At 42.9% G+C, this 21,068-nt stretch overlaps 1 protein-coding gene across 4 annotated transcripts in view; it reads right to left on the bottom strand.

The window, feature by feature from the left end:
• The window catches only part of RAPGEF5 (Rap guanine nucleotide exchange factor 5), a 382,012-nt gene that overhangs the window by 235,147 nt on the left and 125,797 nt on the right, over nucleotides 1-21,068 (bottom strand). For all 4 annotated transcript variants that reach the window (XM_040352795.1, XM_040352797.1, XM_040352796.1 and 1 more), the window contains 2 exons: nucleotides 9,967-10,135; nucleotides 4,243-4,324 (listed from right to left, as the gene is read on the bottom strand). In XM_040352795.1, coding sequence (XP_040208729.1) covers nucleotides 4,243-4,324; nucleotides 9,967-10,135 — 251 coding nt within the window. The remainder of the gene's footprint in view (nucleotides 1-4,242; nucleotides 4,325-9,966; nucleotides 10,136-21,068) is intronic.

Here is a 21,068-nt window from a genome sequence, read left to right as displayed (position 1 = left end):
TCACAAAAACACATGGAAAGCATGTATTAACAAGCATTAATGTGTGCATCAAATTGTGGCAAAAACTTATTTTAGGACATGTAAAAGGGGACTTTAAATGGCCATTATTGTATGTGCATAGATGTGAAGTTGCCCTTATAAAAGTAGAACTAAAAGCATTTTTTTTTTTTTGGATAGCGTCAGAAGTATGTTTTTTTGGGAGTTGGGGGGGCTTATTTATACTTACCTAGATGGATGCAGCATCAGACCGATGCTGCAGGGTTGCAGATGTCCCTCACTGTCTCTTCACTGAGAACCAAGCCACCGAACATCACTGTCAGTCAGCATCTTTCCTCTCTGCTCCTCCATGCTCATTGGAGCGCTGAGCTGTGGAGAGGCGGGGAGCGGCTGTCTCAGAGGGGAGCGGAGACTGCCATCAATCAAGGCAGCTGGCGGATCCCGACTTTGGAAGTTGTGATGACGCCGTGCCTGGACTGATGGCAGTGACATCAGCGGAGAGCGGACTTCCGACTGCTCTCTGCTGAAAACGAGTCACAGGAGTGCAAAACGAATTGCACTCCTGTGACCCAGAGGAGAAGCCCAGCCCAAAAAGCTCAAACTGTACTTCTCTTTTAAAAGAAAAAAAAAGTTCCTCTTTAATAAGCCTTGCAAATAATTGAGTATTCAATGTGAACATAGCTTCAACATATTCATTAACATTCACTATGCTAGGAGAACAACCTCTACTATTTTAGTAAGTTAACCTCTCTGTTTTTTTGGGGGGTTTGCATTTGGGACATGAAGCAAAATTCATTGCTAGTGCTGGTTCACAACGATACGATTTCTGATGTGACTTGAGTCACAGAATCACATGACAAGATCACAATATTTTCAATGGTGCCCGTTCACATCAATGTGACTGTGTGGTGTGATTTTTGAAAAGGTTCCTGTGCAACTGTGGTGCGATTTCAGTGCAATTTGCCTCCATAGAATATAACTGCACCCAAAGTCGCACTACATAAATCGCACTGAAAACTGCATCAAAAGCACATTGCACCTTAGTCTTATAACTGAGGTATTATTACTCATTGTTTTGTTTACATGTTGCACAACTATACACTGTAATCAAGATGTGACAGGTCGGTGTATACATTTAGTCAAAACATGTTCTTGTATTCTGAAATGTGCTTGATTATAAAAGAATAAAAAATGTTAAACAGGTACAGTATTTACTGTAGCAAAGAGCAATACAGATACCAGCTGCCTTCAGGGTTATTAGATGTTCTCCAGGAACATTTTGTAAATACGGATATTCATGTAACTGATGACAATTATTTGATTCTGAATACTAGTATTTTCTATTTAACTATGTATAAATTGCTAGATATTCTAGGTTTAATAAAATGTGTCATTGACACGTGTGCTCTTTTGTGTTTTAATGTATTTCTATGAACTTAGGCATATAATTTCATTTTTTCTTTTATACACTATGAAAAACATGTGCCCAAAAAGAAAAGTCTCAACCTCTTTTTTGCAATCCGGAGTTCCTGGTACATATCAATGCCACATATCCAATACTAGTGCTTAACTCTTAGCACTTCTATGGCTCAACCAATACGATTGTACATATGGATCTCAAAAACATGCTTGGAGTACAATTTCCCTTATGAAAGACTCAACAAAAATAAATTACATATTGTGACAGGAAGTCAGGTAAATCTGTGGGTGTTGTTACAGATGGGAGATACATTTCTGCCTTGTTTAGACAATACACCAATTATTATCAGGTGTCGGCTGCAGAAGTGGCCAGAAAGGTTTAAGGGCGTTGGAAAACTTCAGCTGTTCAGAATGAGGCAATTAAGGCCTCTATAAGGAAGCCAGAGGATTACTACTGATTGCTGCATCCTGAGGCTTTTGCGTGAAGGAGAGCAGTGAGCAGAAATACTTCTGAAGAGGTGAGGTGCTGTTGATTTTTCTGTGTGAAAACAAAATCAAAAGACTATTGCTGTTCTGCTGTATGACCAGCAGTGTCTGCACAGCAGTAGGCTGTGCCAGACTCAATATATAGGTTCCTGTGTGGCGAAGGTAGACGCCCCAAGTGGCCAGGGTTTATTTTATGTTTGATCTTGTTTATGCTGTTTGGATGCTTGCACTTGTTTCCAGCAAGATGGAAGAATAAACCAAATTCTTTGTTTTCAACCGTCTTCGGCTGTTTCTCTGTATCATTCAGTGTGTAGTGAACCCATCCAGGGGGTCACACACCCCCGCTACCGAGCTAACCCCTTACAATATACACTATACTGTGGTATCTAAAAACAAACATCAGAATGATGGGTGCCTAAAATCTCGGGGCATTTTTTATAATAAGAATCAACATTTCCATAAATGTACCACCTATTTTAAATCATTGGAGGACTGTAGATAACTAGCTAACAAAGAGGAACACACCAGACTAGACTGACATAGGTTTTATTAAATTCTGACACACTCAAAAATGCATTGCAAGTCAATGGAATTTACGGGTGGCTTTATGGAGCTATAAGAGCCCTGAGTGGAGGTATACATAATTGTTAAGATCTGTACTTCTGTATGACGTGCAGGATCTATGGTTGGTTATTTACCACATGGGAGAAGTTTTGAAATGGGAGATTCATTAATGGAAATGTTGATTTTTTATTGTAACAACTAGCTCAAGATAATAGGTACCCATCATTCTGGCGTTTGTTTAGATACCATGGTGCATATGTTTTTTTAAATGGGAAGTTTTACTCCACACACATTTTTGAGATTTACATGTACCGTACATTGGTAGGTCCGTAGAGGTCCAGTGTCATGGACAAGTATTGGATATGAAACATACAAACACACTAACTTATATTAATATAATGAGATACTTCTCAGTTTTGTTACTCAAAATTCCATACATCAACAACAAAAATGTATAAACTTCTGGCCAAGGGTGGGCAGGAGGGAAGAAGGTGCTGTGAACTTGAGAGGGTTATGTTTAGAGAGAAGATAGCACAGGGCTGGCACACTCACTAGTTATCTAATTGGCAGACTAGAGGAGGAAAAGTTTTGCATGAATATGCTGTAACTGCAGCTGTAACTGGTTGTAAACCTCAGATATGAAATATAAACAAAGTATATCCCACTATAGTGTGTAATTGTAAGTAAGTGTCATTTTCATCTGCTGCCTCGTTGCTCTGCTATCAGCATGAATCACTTCTTACAAGTTTTCCTGACACCAAGAGAGAAAAAAAGGTGACCGGGGAGGGACCTCTAGCCGATTAACAGCCTCAGTTCTGTTCCTGTGTGAAGAGTAGTGTCTCTCTTCCCTCCAATCAGCTCTCAGAGCTCTCCTCACTGAGCTCTGCAGAGTGTAACTTTCAGCTCTCCGTCCCTTTTTGCTGACAGCTCAGACAAGCTTTATAAAATGTGGACTTTGAACGGTAGTAGAGGAGAGAAGACCGCAGATAAACAGGTGCAGTTTATGTAGGAGGATCTCTGTGTATCACCTGATGCCAGCTTCTTCACTGGGTATATGTAAGAGTTTACAACCACTTTAAATCACAAATGTGTATTAACATAATTACATATGTTTTGACAGTACCGTATTTTCCGGCGTATAAGACAACCTTTTACACCGAAATTACACAGCCAAAAAGCGGGAGTCGTCTTATACGCAGGGTGAAGAGGCTGCCAGATAGATATCAGCCCGCCGGGTGCTCTGTAAAACTGTATGTATTCAGTATATCCGCCGCTCAGCCAATCCCGGCGGGCGATGCACTCTGTTGATGAATACAGAGCCTGCTGCTTGGATTTAAGCAATAACCTCTGCCAATCCGAGCAGGCTACATATGTAGCCTGCTCAGACTGGCAGAGGTTGTTACTCCAATCCGAGCCGGCTCTGTAGTCATCAGAGTGCATCGCCCACCAGGGATTGGCTGAGCGGCGCATATACTGAATACATACGGTTTTACAGAGCACCCTGTATCCATTTGGTGGCCTCTACATTTCTGAACATACGGTATTACCGCACAAGGGGGTCGTCTTATACGTTGACTATAGCACAAAACCAACGTTATAAAGTGAAAATTAGAGGGTCGTCTTATATGCGCAGCCGCCTTATACGCAGGCAAATACGGTATTTCTGTTGTGCAAAAATAAGCAGCTTGAAAGGAGTTTTGTCAAAAGTGGTGATACAATACATTATATAGAAGATAACACACATGTATCTACAAACTTATTTTGTTGTCAACTTACTGCAGAAGTGAGACGGGCAAGTGCTTGAATTTGCAGAACTCTGTTGTTGGCATCAGTCCCATTTTCTAGCTTATCAGCAGACCTGTGAAATTAAGTACGATGTTGAATGTTTATTGTTTAAGTTATTACTTATGCAAACATTAGAAAACACTGAAAAGGGTGAATGCTTTACCCTAGGTTCACATCTGTGGGTGATGCTTTTTCTGGGGCGTTTTGCGTTTTTAAACCTAGGGTCTAGTCACCTACAGCCAATCTATTAGCTGAGTGGGAATATAGTTTGCCTACCCTCCCAATCACTGGTTCTAGGTCATAGCAAGCACACTGTCATCTTTTTTGCCCCACATCACTGAGATGTCCGATTTTGCTAGTGTAATACAAAGGCTAGCCAGACAACAGAGGTAAGTGGGGGTGGCACAATGAGAACAATGGCACAATGGTGGCCCATGAGAAAATTTTGATTTTTTTTCTTCCAAAAAAAAAAAAAATCATTCTTGGAAAATAGAGTGCATTAGAAAATGACAGGAAACTGGTTGCCTAAAAACATATGTCAGAAAAGACAAGTCCTGAGCTGAAGGGAGATCACAGAAATAATTTCAGGTGACAGCTGATGACAGATCACATGACCTATTCAGCTCCTTGCCAATATAAAACTGACTATAATACATCACAATGCAGCAGGCCTTTTTTTTTCAAGGTTACATTATGTAGTCACTAGTTGTACGATGTATTTTATGGGAAAATGGTCCAGCTGGTATACACATCACGTGTCTATGTTGAATATCCATATATGCAATAAAATGCCACCTAGAAATAACATGAAAACAGAATAATAATACATATGGTCTAGTCTTAGCTACTTGATGTTTACACTACCTAAATGCAATGTGTACACCACAAATAAACACCTGCAGAAGTTGTGCCATATGGCCTTGCAATGTTTAAAAACAAACATGACAGGAGACATACATTGTTTGCAAACAGATGAGCACAGGTTTTGGTTTTAGCAGTCCATAAAATCATTCCGTCAACTTGTCTTCTCATTGTGCTATCCTGCCTCGGTACTGATTTTAATGTACCGGTATGTATAATTCTCCAGTCATCAGAATGCAAGCTAACAGCATGCTCCTTCCACAGGCATCCTGATTTGTTTTTACTGCAATTTTTTTTCCACATGAGCCAAATAACATCCAGATAGTCAATTTAATGTACTCATATTTTTGACGTTAATGTGATCTACTGCAGACACTTTACTGCTGTTAGATCCGGGCTTGGTTTACACACTTTTACATTTACAGATTCACTTGACAGAATGGCTGAATTTATTACCATGATGCTCTAAAAGGGAGTGTATCGTATGGAAATAAAAGCCTCTTACTTCATGTTAATTCATTTCCTCCGCCTATCAATTTATAACTGTTAAAAGGAATGTTCCATTCCTCACTTGTTGTTGCATATTAACTAAGTGTTTCCTCCCTGGTGATATCACTCACTGTACTATGCCATCATGTGGCATCACCCACTTGTCTTTCTCCAGAATACAGAATGAAGAGCAGAAGTGACACACAAGACACTAACAATTGCTTGGTGCAAAAATTAAGTTTCTATATCATCCCATTTTAAAGGCAACAGACAAATCAGTTGACACTCTCCCAGCATAATTCTAGAAATTATAATTTAAAAAGTACAGAAAATACACAATGCAAAGATTTCCCAGCACACTTACCAGCAAAAAGAACAATTTGCGCTACAAAAAGCGGTTTTAGGGGAAGGCGCAAACCCCTAGTGCATTATCCGAGTAAAAACTGAATGTATTGATATATATATAAATAAAATGCATACTCACAAAAGGTGCACAGGTATATAGTAAGTACATAGGACACGAGGTAGAAATTCCAAGTGTTTCTGCGGACTCACATATGCACACTGATGCTTTTTGGGGGCGCATTCCCCTTCTTCAGAGATGGAGTTTCTACCTCATGTCTTTTCTGGGGACAACACAAAATATGTTATGTTTCCCGCTGCTGTGTTTCAGCCAAGGAGGAGAGAAAGACATGGGACAGCCCAGGCTCTTGTGCACATTGCTGGATTGAGAAGGTAAGTTTTAGGGGTGGCTATGTGCGCAAAGAAGATATTTTTACCTTCATGCATTGAATGCATGAAGGTAAAAAACCTTCAGCCTTTACAAGCACTTTAAGACTAAATCTATTTTAGCAGAAGAATACTGTATGCTGGATGACAGTAATATAAATATTAAGATTATGACTACTAGAAGGTCAAATGAATTAGGAGACAGTGTTAGATTCAAGATTGAGCTCAGAGATTAGGATTAGTCTAAACTTTAGGATTACATTAGGGTTACATTGTGTTTTAGAATTGTGGTACACCAAAACATTGAAAAACGTCAACTTGGCAAACTAGCTTGTGTTTTATTGGTTTCAAAGCTTTTTTTGCCAAATACTTTGTTCCTGCACGAAATACAAATGTGCCAAATTCAGAATCCAAAAATCAATATATCAGTATAACATACCTGCTAAATGGTTCTAATCTTCTAGCATTTACTCTACACAACCATGAAGTCGAGGAATTAAATAGAGACCAACTTTTGGTTGAGAAACCCAAGATGACCAATGAACAAAATAATAATTTTTCATGCCCTTTTGTTACTGGATTTTCTCACCAACATTTTTTGATTAAGAAACTAGTGCGTAAACATTGGCGTATATTAAAAATTATCACATACTTGGCCCCATTCTCCCAGATCAACCACAGGTGGTATTTAGAGGAGTTCCTTCTTTGAAGGACTCACTAGCCCCTGATGTGTGATCCACCAAATAACAATAAACTAACGTTCTTCTAGAATTTAGTAGGATATCATAAATGTAGAAGATGTACTGTATGTTCCATTAATAGTATTAGAGATAGGAAAACCACTAAATTCATTTCTAATAGCACTTCTCAAGAGTTTCAAATAAAGCCCTTCATTAAATGCTCCACAGGTAAGATTCAATGAGCATATTGGGAATATTAGGAGAGGGTTTATGGGTCACCCTGTTTCTAGGCATTACCTAGAGTTACACAATCAAAACCCCAGAGGCACCTCCTTTACAGGTATTGATAAGCTGAAATGGCATTGGAGAGGGGGACCCAAAAGAGGAGCTATTTCTAAACACGAAATGAGTTGGATGTACAGGGTTAAAAGCCTCAGATCTTTGAGCCTTAATGTAGGCATGACCTCACTGTTACAGGGGGTCAACACCGTCCGGTAAGAGTTCCCACTTCTCTAAGTGATTACCACACAGAGATTTTCATTTATTTTCCCTGGGTGGTGGTGCAAGTCCCGGAAAATGTTCCATCCTGCTGGAAATCTTTCCGTGTAGAACCGATTTCACCTTTCATTTTTCAGAGACTTTCTTTTTATCAACATTTCTTCAAATTTTTTATGTGTTATATATATATATATGTTTATACAGGGAGTGCAGAATTATTAGGCAAATTAGTATTTTGACCACATCATCCTCTTTATGCATGTTGTCTTACTCCAAGCTGTATAGGCTCGAAAGCCTACTACCAATTAAGCATATTAGGTGATGTGCATCTCTGTAATGAGAAGGTGTGTGGTCTAATGACATCAACACCCTATATCAGGTGTGCATAATTATTAGTCAACTTCCTTTTCTTTGGCAAAATGGGTCAAAAGAAGGACTTGACAGGCTCAGAAAAGTCAAAAATAGTGAGATATCTTGCAGAGGGATGCAGCACTCTTAAAATTGCAAAGCTTCTGAAGCGTGATCATCGAACAATCAAGCGTTTCATTCAAAATAGTCAACAGGGTCGCAAGAAGCGTGTGGAAAAACCAAGGCGCAAAATAACTGCCCATGAACTGAGAAAAGTCAAGCGTGCAGCTGCCAAGATGCCACTTGCCACCAGATTGGCCATATTTCAGAGCTGCAACATCACTGGAGTGCCCAAAAGCACAAGGTGTGCAATACTCAGAGACATGGCCAAGGTAAGAAAGGCTGAAAGACGACCACCACTGAACAAGACACACAAGCTGAAACGTCAAGACTGGGCCAAGAAATATCTCAAGACTGATTTTTCTAAGGTTTTATGGACTGATGAAATGAGAGTGAGTCTTGATGGGCCAGATGGATGGGCCCGTGGCTGGATTGGTAAAGGGCAGAGAGCTCCAGTCCGACTCAGACGCCAGCAAGGTGGAGGTGGAGTACTGGTTTGGGCTGGTATCATCAAAGATGAGCTTGTGGGGCCTTTTTGGGTTGAGGATGGAGTCAAGCTCAACTCCCAGTCCTACTGCCAGTTTCTGGAAGACACCTTCTTCAAGCAGTGGTACAGGAAGAAGTCTGCATCCTTCAAGAAAAACATGATTTTCATGCAGGACAATGCTCCATCACACGCGTCCAAGTACTCCACAGCGTGGCTGGCAAGAAAGGGTATAAAAGAAGAAAAACTAATGACATGGCCTCCTTGTTCACCTGATCTGAACCCCATTGAGAACCTGTGGTCCATCATCAAATGTGAGATTTACAAGGAGGGAAAACAGTACACCTCTCTGAACAGTGTCTGGGAGGCTGTGGTTGCTGCTGCACGCAATGTTGATGGTGAACAGATCAAAACACTGACAGAATCCATGGATGGCAGGCTTTTGAGTGTCCTTGCAAAGAAAGGTGGCTATATTGGTCACTGATTTGTTTTTGTTTTGTTTTTGAATGTCAGAAATGTATATTTGTGAATGTTGAGATGTTATATTGGTTTCACTGGTAAAAATAAATAATTGAAATGGGTATATATTTTTTTTTTGTTAAGTTGCCTAATAATTATGCACAGTAATAGTCACCTGCACACACAGATATCCCCCTAAAATAGCTAAAACTAAAAACAAACTAAAAACTACTTCCAAAAAGATTAAGCTTTGATATTAATGAGTTTTTTGGGTTCATTGAGAACATGGTTGTTGTTCAATAATAAAATTAATCCTCAAAAATACAACTTGCCTAATAATTCTGCACTCCCTGTATTTCTTTACACATTGGGGGTTCGTATGTTATATTTTGTGGTTCATTCACACTTATTTGATTAGCGCGACCTTGTTTTTTTTATATTCACTCTACACAACCAGCTACCTAAATATCTATAGGTACTATATCCCTAACTTCTGAATGGCCTTAGATCTGATCCTGCGACACTGTAGTGCAGGCAGATGTGTGTTCATTGATTTTGGACAAGTCCTTCTACAGACTCACTCACACACATTATTACTTGAAATTACATTTACACAGTATAGAGCAGTGATGGCGAACCTTGGCACCCCAGATGTTTTGGAACTAAAATTCCCATGATGTTTGTGTACTGTGCAATGTAGTTGAGCATCACAGGAAATGTAGTTCCAAAACATCTGGGGTGCCAAGGTTCGCCATCACTGGTATAGAGTCATGGGAATGGAAATACTCAATAAATTGACAGATGTTTTGTGGGGCTTGTTCTAAAGTGTTCTAAAGTCTATAATTGTAAATATATGAATGTCCATAGCATGGCCACAGTTACAGTATTAAATGAAATCCAAATAGGCATATCATGCTCATTTATATTTCAGTCTGTCCATTAATGCTTACTCTTATAACAATTGCAATGCAACAGGATATTCTGGCGATAATATGCGTCTAGTCATTACAAAACAGTCAGATCGTTGATAAGAAGAAAAATACTTACACATCACAAATATTGGAAGTCAGTGGAGCAAGTGGTGCAAGCTGTTTTAGGAGCCGAACCCCCATCTGCCATCCTCTGTCTCTTCCGAATTCACAGACCGTATCAGCGCACTCATCAGAAGAAAACTGATAGAACACAAACCCATCTTGGAAGCAATGTTGTTTGTCAACTGTATGAAAAAGTGAGAGAAAGTTAGGAAAAAGAGAAATACCCAAATGGCAGTTGGCAGTTTTACTCTACAGAATTACTGGACAGGAAGTCAGCTGCCTTTAAAATAAAAGTAAATATCACATGTCCGGACATTCATGTACGCTTTTAGAAATGCTATGAAAAACTATGGAATTTATATAGTGCTTAAAGCCCTGTACACACGATCGGTCCTTTCGATGAGAACGGTCTGGTAGACCGTTTTCATTGGTTAACCGATGAAGCTGACTGATGGTCAGTCGTGCCTACACACCATCGGCTAAAAAAACGATCGTGTCAGAACGCGGTGACGTAAAACACAACGTGCTGAAAAAAACTAAGTCCAATGCTTCCAAGCATGCGTCGACTTGATTCTGAGCATGCGTGGATTTTTAACCAATGGACGTGCCTACAAACGATCGTTTTTTTTCTATCAGTTAGGTATCCATCGGTTAAATTTAAAACCAGATTGCTTTTTTTTAACCGATGGTTAAATAACCGATGGGGCACACACACGATCGGTTTGGTCCGATGAAAACGGTCCATCAGACCGTTCTCATCGGTTTGACCGATCGTGTGTACGCGGCATAAGGCTTAATTCACTTTACACATGGATAAGAATCTTTATTTTCAGCCATGTGACTATAATTTTCCAGTTTCACTGGACTCACCCGGAAGTATTTGAGAATTGAGATAATGTAATATCTTGCAGCTACAGTCCTTATATGTACAAATAAATATCCCAAACAGAGGGGGGGGGGGGGGAAGAAAAGAGGGCTTTTGGAAATAACAGAAATAGATCACTGTTAAAGTATAAATTCTTTATCGATTGTTTAAAACTTGGTTAGTGGATATGAAAGTTAGTATAGGCCTGCTTATATCCAGTTTGGCCGACTACAGTAAACAAACCAAACAATATCACACACACACACACACACACACACATGACACAGGCCATACATCACATAAAAACATGTAACATGAAATACAAAAACCACCCCGGACGCCAGGTGATTTGGAACAGGTTTGCTCCTCCTGGGTAATACCAGTATGACAGCAATGCTGTGTATGGAGCAAGCATGTACAAATCCCCCTGGGGGCTCGAGCCTAGGGAGGGGAGAAGGGGGTGAGGGGGCCAGAGAAAATGACTGGGTGGTACTCTTATGGTGGGGGCTGTGGATTGTTCAGAATGGGGACCTATGGTCCATAGAAAAAACGCCCCACAAAGTTCATAGCGTCACCATCAAAGTGAGTCTATATAAGAGTATGGCCTTGGATAGTCCCTGTGTGACAATATCCTAGCACATCAGCTAAATCTACGCAATAGCATTGTGAAGCGCGTTGCTGTCATTTCCGCCCGGACACCACGCTACGGCTCTATCCTCCATAGTGTTGGCGAATACCAGGAGGGAGACGGGGGAGCTTGTTTATGTGACGGATACAGTGGAAAGTCCTCAAACCTGAGACTCACAGTCCCGCATTGGACCTGTACTAGCCAATGTATCTGGAGAGATATCGGTCGCAAAATAACCCTGCGCCCATCTGCTGAGAGATACCCGAATACATGGGCAGGACCATACACAAACCTGGGCTCATAATCCCTAGGAGTGGTAATGTATGGCCTATGCTGATATTATCTGTACTCTCCATACATCTGCAAATGAGCATGGTTATTGGAGGGGCTCCTTTGCCTTCCATAATCCCATATCCTTATCCCGCTATATACCGTGGGGATACCTGGGATGTTTCCAATCAGGACACAGCACTGTTTTCAGATTCTCATCATTCAGATGTGAGTACATGAACTGCAGTATAAGGTTATAAGGTTTTTCTGTACTATACTTGCTGAAACTAAGCTTAGCCTTTAAAAAAAAAAAAAAAGGAAAGTACAACCAAATCCAAGGACTAGCAAGATGCTACATTAACTTTTTTTAGATTTAGATTTGCTTTAAATAGCACTTCAATTATCAGCAGGGAGACCTTCCAGAGAGAGAAATTAAAGTCAATGAGCAGGCAATGTTCAGGCAGCACAAAATAGAAAATACTTGTTTAAGTGCGGGTGTGTATTCAGCCGTTTGACTAAATCCTTTTATTCCAAAATCAGGATGGTGCTTGGCAGGTGTTTGGAATGTGCTCTGAAGCCTGTGTGAGCAAGACCTAACAGAAATGATGTGAAAAGAAGACAAACTAACAACCACCACTTGTGGTCGACAGCCCAAAATGAACAAGCAAACATAGCCTAAACAGTGACCAAAAATGTGTAAGATTATTCGTTTTAATCTAAGCAGAGAAGGAGGAGCGTCTAAAAGCAGTAATAAAACAGTTTAATGACAAGGAAGGGTTAAAAACACTTACAAGATGGAATTGAAAAATAGGCATATCAATTAATCCACAACATCGAGCGGGAAGCCTCCTGGGAGCAAGACAGCTGTCGGTGGAAGTTCCAGCCAACCAGCAGTAGGAAACGCTGTGTCTCTGATGCAAGATGGAGAGCCATGCTGTCAAGACCAGCATGCAATCCAGGCAACCGGAAGTGATGTCAGAGTAAACAGGACATGTTTTGGAGCATGCCCAGTCTCTCAATCTTGTAAGTGTTTTTAACCAGTTGGTAACCGCCCTATAGCCAAAATACGGCTACAGAGCGGTTACTGTACTCTAGGAGGGCGTCAATGTACGTCCTCCCAGAGACTGCGTTGTGCGCGCCCGAGCGGGCGCGCACACGCGATCGCCGGTGCTCGCCGGGTCTACGGGACCCGCAGCAACAGCACTCGCGGTAAGGAGCCAATGGACGCGGCTCCTTACCACGTGATCGCGCCGTCCAATGACGGCGCGATCACATTTGTAAACAAACCCTGCAGCTGGGTCACATGCAGGTCATCTCTCTCCTCTCCTCACACCGTTGCAGCGTGAGAGGAGAGGAGAGAGATTTTTTCAAATCGATAGTAAGTGCCAGCAGTGCCCAGCAATCCCCAGCAGTCCCCAGCAGTGCCCAGCAGTGCCCCATCTTTACCCCAGCAGTGCCATCTGTCCCCTAGGAAGTGCCATCTGTCCCCCAGGAAGTGCCATCTGTGCCCCAGGCAGTGCCATCTGTGCCCCACTAGTGCCATCTGTGCCCCACTAGTGCCATCTGTGCCCCACAAGTGCCCCAACAGTGCCACCTGTCCTACACCAGTGAACACCAGTGCCACAAAAGTAAAACAACACTGCCACATCAGTGCCACAACACTGCCACCTGTGCCCATAAGTGCCACCTGTGCCCATAAGTGCCACCTGTGCCCATAAGTGCCGCCTGTGCCCACGAGTGCCGCCTGTGCCCACGAGTGCCGCCTGTGCCCACGAGTGCCGCCTGTGCCACACCAGTGCCGCCTGTGCCACACCAGTGCCGCCTGTGCCACACCAGTGCCGCCTGTACCAAACCAGTGCCGCACCAGTGTCATCTGAGCCACACCAGTGTCATCTTTGCCACATCAGTGCCGCCTGTTCCCATCAGTGCCACCTGTGCCCATCAGTGCCGCCTGTGCCCATCAGTGCCACCTGTGCCACACCAGTGCCGCCTGTACCAAACCAGTGCCGCCTGTACCAAACCAGTGCCGCACCAGTGTCATCTGAGCCACACCAGTGCCACACCAGTGTCATCTGAGCCACATCAGTGCCGCCTGTGCCCATCAGTGCCACCTGTGCCCATCAGTGCCACCTGTGCCCATCAGTGCTCATCTGCACCCCACCAGTGCTCATCTGCACCCCACCAGTGCTCATCTGCACCCCACCAGTGCTCATCTGCGCCCCACCAGTGCTCATCTGCACCCCACCAGTGCTCATCTGCGCCCCACCAGTGCCATCTGTGCCCCACCAGTGCCATCTGTGCCCCACCAGTGCCATCTGTGCCCCACCAGTGCCACACCAGTTCCACCTGCACCACTGCAGTGACGCCTGTGCCCACCAGTGCCGCCTGCTAATCAGTGACCCCAGAGCCACAGCAGTGCAACCAGAGCCACACCAGTGCCACATTTGCCCATCAGTTACACCTGCGCCACTGCAGTGCCACTAGTGCCCACCAGTGTTCTGCAGTCCAGCCTCACTAGCCACCAGTATGGCAAAACATTTTTTTACAACCGAGCAGGCCTTCCAGAAACTATGGGCGTCTGATGACAGCTGTGAGGAGTCTCTGTCCGATTCCGATTCGGCCTATGAGCCCGTAACAGGAAGCGGGTCTGATACTGATTCAGAGGAGGAACCTGTGCCCGTTAAAAGAAGGCGTTCTGGCGTGGAGCAGCCTACTACTAGTGCAGTGCCGTCCACCTCGCAAGCAGTGCCGTCCACCTCGCGAGCAGTGCCGTCCACCTCGCAAGCAGTGCCGTCCACCCCGCAAGCAGTGCCGTCCACCCCGCAAGCAGTGCCGTCCACCCCGCAAGCAGTGCCGTCCACCCCGCAAGCAGTGCAACAAAGGTCAGGCACCAGTAGGGTGTCCTCTCTGCCCCAAAGGGATAGGGGCCATGCCAGCCTTCCCTATGGCCTTCAAAACCCCCTGTGGCTGCCTTCGAATTCTGGAGCATCAAGTATCCCCCCTTTCACCGCCCAACCAGGTGTACAGGTGAACACCGATAATTTTGACACGATTGATTTTTTTCATTTAGTTTTTACAGACGAATTATTGTCATCTATTGTGGCCCAGTGCAATCTCTACGCTCAGCAATTTATTCTAAGCAACCCCGATTCCAGCTATGCCCGCCCCTTTCATTGGAGAGACCTGACCGTAGAGGAGTTTAAAATATTCTTAGGCCTGACCTTCAATATGGGTCTCTCAAAAAAAAACAAAGGGTACGCCTATTGGTCTACCAAAGCCATCCACCACATGCCCGTCTTCTCATCCCGTATGCCCAGATCCCGATACTTCATGATTCTACGGTTCCTCCACTATAATGACAACACCCAGTGCCCTCCCCGAAATGACCCTGCTTTTGACAAATTATTTAAAATTCGGCCACTTCTAAAAAAAATTTCTGAAAAATTCCCCCAGTTATATACCCCTCAACAAAATATATCAATAGATGAGTCCCTTGTAAAATTCCACGGCAGGCTGGGCTTTAAACAATTCATCCCAAGCAAAAGGGCCCGATATGGGGTGAAGATGTACAAACTGTGTGACCGAGACACGGGGTACATCTACTCCTTCATTGTTTACGAAGGGAAGGACTCCCAACTACATCCCCCCGAATGCCCCGAATACATCGGAACAAGTGGAAAAGTCGTCTGGGAGCTCATCTATCCACTACTTGGAAAAGGATACCACCTTTACGTGGACAATTTTTATACTAGCTTGCCCCTGTTTAGAAATCTTTACCGGAGAGACACCCCAGCATGTGGCACAGTGAGAATAAACAGAAAGGGCTTCCCCCAAAAATTGGTGAATCAGAAGCTGAGACGAGGAGAGACGACGTCTTTACGGAACCAGGAGCTATTGGCTGTCAAGTGGAGGGACAGACGAGATGTCCACATGCTCACCACCATCCACAATGACACCTACGTGGAAGTCCCCAAAAGAAGCGGCCCAGTGCAGAAACCATCTTGTGTCTACGACTACAATTTATTTATGGGTGGCGTAGACTTCAATGACCAGATGATTGAACCCTATCTTCCCTCCCGAAAATCCCGTCACTGGTATAAAAAAGTGTCCATTTACTTTTTCAGTTTGGCCTTCTATAACTCTTATGTTATCTACAAAAAAGCAACACAGAATCCCGTTCCATATCTACTCTACCAAGAAGACGTTATCACCGCCCTTTTGTTCCCTGAAATGCCACCAGACATTCTTCGCACTGATTGCGTGAGCAGACTTCACGAACGGCACTTTCCTGACAAAATCCCCCCCCGTCGAACAGGTGCAGCCCGTCAGAAGAAATGTCGGGTGTGCGCCAGAGGAGGAGTCAGAAGAGACACAACAGTTTATTGTCCCGATTGTCCCTCCCAACCAGGCCTCTGTTTAGGTGCATGTTTCCGCCGTTACCACACTATTGAAAATTATTAGGTAAACAAAATTCAAATTCCCTGTCATTTTCCTCCACACCCCTTATGCCACTGCACTCTACATACCTCTGCCTTCTCCGGAACCGACCCTGGACTGTTTTATACGACCACGATTTTGCCTAATGCTAAAAATACCTCTGCTTTCTCTGGAACTGACCCTGGCTTGTTATACGACCACTCTTTTGCCTAACCCTAAACTGTACCTACATCTGCCTGCTCTGGAATTGACCCTGGACTGTTTGACCACGTTTTTTGCCTGCCCCTTGGATTGATCTTTTACCCTGCTATGCTAGTGGGAACACAGGAGTCTCACACATGTGAGGGGCTCCAGAATTGTTTTTCTGGATGAAAAAACTAATTTTTTAGTTTTCTCATTCCCAGATTAGGGTCTGGTTGCCCGGAGGCTTCAAAGAGATTTGGGTGGGAGAAGCCTCTACCCCTGTCCCCATTCTTTCCTGGCCTTACTACCAGGACCAATATTTTGGCACTGCTGGCTATGTACCGACTATGAACAATATTGCTGCCTGGACAATTCCATTCATTGTCGCTGACCACGTCCCTGCCTGCTGCCTGGATCAGGGCTCTCCTCCTGTGGACAATTGCACTACTGAAAACACAGGTAATCCTTTTTTTTTGTACCCATTACTCAGCAGAATGTATTTTAGGGTGTAATTCTTGGTATGTACATGCTGTGTTAGAAATATGAAGGGCCTTCAAAAATGTGATAGATTGTAAGGAAATTGGATGTGTAATTTGTGTCCCTACAACACCTGATGGTGCTTCTTGGATGTTGGGTCTCTATGTGGCCAGGCTGTGTAAAAGTCTCACACATGTGGTATCGCCATACTCAGGAGGAGCAGCAGAATATATTTTGGGGTGTAATTTTTGCTATGTACATGCTATGTGTTGGAAATATCCTATAAATGGACAACTTTGTGTAAAAAAAATGCGTTTTCATTTTTTTTCCACATATTCCAAAAACATCTGCAAAAAAATGAACTGTTCAAAAGACTCATTATGCCTCATAGATTATACGTTGGGGTGTTAGCTTTCCAAAATGGGGTCACTTTGTGGGCGTTTCCATTGTCCTGGTGCTCCAGGGCCTTCAAAAGTGTAATAGGTGGTTGAGAGATTAGATGTGTAATTTATGCTCCTAGAATGCTTGAAGTTGCTACTTCGGTGTTGGGCCTCTGTATGTGGCCACGCTGTGTAAAAGTCTCACACATGTGGTATCGCCATACTCAGGAGGAGCAGCAGAATACATTTTGGGGTGTAATTTTTGCTATGTACATGCTATGTGTTGGAAATATCCTATAAATGGACAACTTTGTGTAAAAAAAATGCGTTTTAATTTTTTTTCCACATTTTCCAAAAACATCTGCAAAAAAATAAACTGTTCAAAAGACTCATTATGCCTCATAGATTATACGTTGGGGTGTTAGCTTTCCAAAATGGGGTCACTTTGTGGGCGTTTCCATTGTCCTGGTGCTCCAGGGCCTTCAAAAGTGTAATAGGTGGTTGAGAGATTAGATGTGTAATTTATGCTCCTAGAATGCTTGAAGTTGCTACTTCGGTGTTGGGCCTCTGTATGTGGCCACGCTGTGTAAAAGTCTCACACATGTGGTATCGCCATACTCAGGAGGAGCAGCAGAATATATTTTGGGGTGTCATTTGTGGAATATACATGCCATGTGAGAGAAATAACCTGTTATAATGACAATATTGGTATGAAAAAAAAAAAAAAAAAAAAATCTTAATTTTGCAAAGAATTGTGGGAAAAAATGGCAACTTCAAAAAACTAACTATGACTCTTACTAACTACCTTGGAATGTCTACTTTCCAAAAAGGGGTCATTTGGGGGGTATTTGTACTTTATTGGCTTGTTAGGGTCTCAAGAAATGAGAGAAGCTGTCAGTACTTCAGGTGTGATCAAATTGTTCAATTTTCAGAAATTGGTACCAAAGCTTGTAGACCCTATAACTTTCACCCAGACTAAATAATATCCAAATTTTTTTTTTTTTTTTTACCAAAAATATGTAGCAGTATGCATTTTAGGCCAAATGTATGAGGAAAATTACTTTTTTACAAAATGATATGATAGAAATGAAGAAAAATTCATTTTTTTACAAAATGTTCGTTCTTTTTTCATTAATAGCGGGAAAAAAAAAAACGCAGAGGTGATCAAATACCACCAAAAGAAAGCTCTATTTGTGGGAAAAAAAGGACAAAAATTTCATTTGGTTACAGTGTTGTATGACTGAGTTATTGTCATTCAAAACGTGAGAGCACCAAAAGCTGAAAATTGGTCTGGTTATTAAGGGTGTTTAAGTGCCCAGTTGTCAAGTGGTTAACCATTCCTTGTTATTAAAGTGCTTTATTACTGCACTTGTCTGCTTTGTTTTTCCTATAGAGTGTGCTTCCCTTTTCTGAAGTGCTGCTGTGGTGCATTAATCAAATTTCAAGAGCCAGTCATGTACTGTATGTTAAAGTCTCCTTGTTATCCTGAGCGCCCTATTCTCCACATTCATTTTAATCTCATTGACATTACATTGTGCCAACTGGTATGGGTTACATAAGGAATGAACCTTGCTAACTGACCTGCAGGGCTTAACTATCTCTTGCCATAGTTACTTCTTTATTTTGTATTGTGTGTTTAATATCTGAGTTCTGCCTGTTCATTGCCAACATCAGTAGCTGCCGTTTGTACATCTGAGTTTAAGAAGTATTTCCTCAATTTTTCACAAACTTTACTCTGAAGGCTGGACATGTATCAGCAAGTCAGAAAAGTCCTTCAATCAATACCACAGATTTTCTGTAATCTGTCATTAATCCACCCACAGATTACTGGGAGCAATGTACTAATTAGTAACATCACATAATTGGTAATGTTTATTCAGAAAGGCTGTTTAGTGGTCATATACAAAGCAGGCCTACCCACAGCACCTACTCATGGTCACCGACTTGCTTTTTGCACAGTGTTCATTGTGCACACTCCTTTATACATATGTATAGTGTGGAGAGGCGACCCCAGGTCACGGTGTGTATTAGCACCTTCAGCCTGGTTTTTGCAAAGACAGGCATGATGATTGCGCACCTGTGGGCTGGGTTTATATTCCCCTCAGGAGGAGAGCTCAGGGCTCACTACAGGCAGGTGTCCTGGTGCAGGAGTCGGGAGGACTTCCAGGTGGAGACGGCTCCATGAGGGAGAGACAGGCGGTCTCTAGGCGTCCAAGGCTGCAGGCAGCAGTCTGAGCGTGCATGTCTGCAGCAGGCAGATGTGACCCGTGACCAAGCAGCACGAAGCTCAGCAAGTAAGCTCCAGGAAGGGGTTTGACTAAGTAAGAGTGAGTGAGCCAGGAGACTGGAGTTTTCTGTCATACAATGGTGAAACCCCCTGCGAGGGAAGATTTTCTGTGAAGTTTGTTTCATTTAAATAAAACTGGGCTGCTACACCCTTAAAAATATAGTCTGGACTGACCGGTGTTCCTTAAAACGCATAAACCACTAGAGCTTAACCACCCCGGATCGTCACAATAGCTACATTAAAGGGGTGGTTCCCCTAAAAATAAAGTTTTGACATTGCATTTGGTATAATAATTACAGTTAGAATCGGCTGGTTATATGTAAATAATACCTCCGAACGTAGCGTTTGTATTATTCGTTCCCACCGCCACTTCCGGGTACGATGCTGGCGGTGGGCGTTCCTTATTGATGGACAGGCATCCGACCGACGCATCCATCGCGTCACGAGATGCCGAAAGAAGCCGAACGTCGTTGCGCATGCGCCGTATAGAGCCGCACCGACGTTCGGCTTCTTTCGGCATCTTTATTTTTAGGGGAACCACCGCTTTAAAGAAGTAAACTCAGAAGAAATATTCCCAGTAATCATATGGCCACTATGTATAGAGTTTATAAACTCACCAGGTTAAGAATTAGCATTCTAGGATCTTTATTGCTGTTTCTGCAGCTTGGTTTCTTTTTTATCTGCTCCTGTCTAAGCCAGCGCCATGTTTGCTGTTGCCTTCCAATTCCAGCCTCATCTGTACTTCCGCCCTTTTCTCGCTGAACAAGCCAGAATCTCGGGCATGCTCAGTAAAGATTAACCAAGCCTCGTTTAAGTATACCATTACCATGGCAACAGCCCAGCAAACCAATAAGGGCACACATGCAAATGTCCTCCTAGTGAATAAATGAATGTCCTTGTTCACACCCCCTGTGATGTATCTGGTCACATGGGGAGTTTCAAGAACAGTGAGATCTCGTGGGATTGTGATGCCGTGGAGCTCTGCTATCAGAGGCACGGCACATAGATGAATAGACTGACATCCTGCTGAGTGTGCCGTAAATGAGGGACAAAATGCGCGTGCGCGAGTGACGTCACTAAAATGTATACCGGCGATATCTCCTAAACAGAGCAGTTTGTGACATTTTTAAAGCCACCTACAAGTAAGTGATTGCAAATTGCTTTACATGAGGTAAAGTTGGGCAGGGGGGTTTACAACTACTTTAACAGTTTTTCTGGACTAGATGATTAAAAAGTAACAGGCAGAAATGTATGTATTGGTTGGAGAAAAAACTTCTCCAGGCACTTCTCTGTGCTGGACAAATGTGTGAAGGCCTATGCACGTGGTCATGTGATTTCTGCTGAAGGGGAGGAGTAGAGGTCAGACTGTCAATTTCTCCTATTCAAGTGGAACTAAACCCTCCTATGCACAGACAATGACTCCATCTTAGCCTTAATTTAGATCTACAGTTGCCATAGTGCTGCACATGTGATCAAATATGACACCAGTCACTTGAAGGTTAGAAAGGTGGGTTAAGAGCTGGCATACATACACTGGTAACTGTGCCAGATATTACTAGAGACATGTCCTGAATGTAGCATACAATGC

The sequence above is a fragment of the Rana temporaria genome, chromosome 5 (genome assembly GCF_905171775.1).
Source record: "Rana temporaria chromosome 5, aRanTem1.1, whole genome shotgun sequence".
Classification (NCBI taxonomy): Eukaryota; Metazoa; Chordata; class Amphibia; order Anura; family Ranidae; genus Rana; species Rana temporaria.
This window is presented reverse-complemented; position numbering and strand designations above follow the sequence as displayed.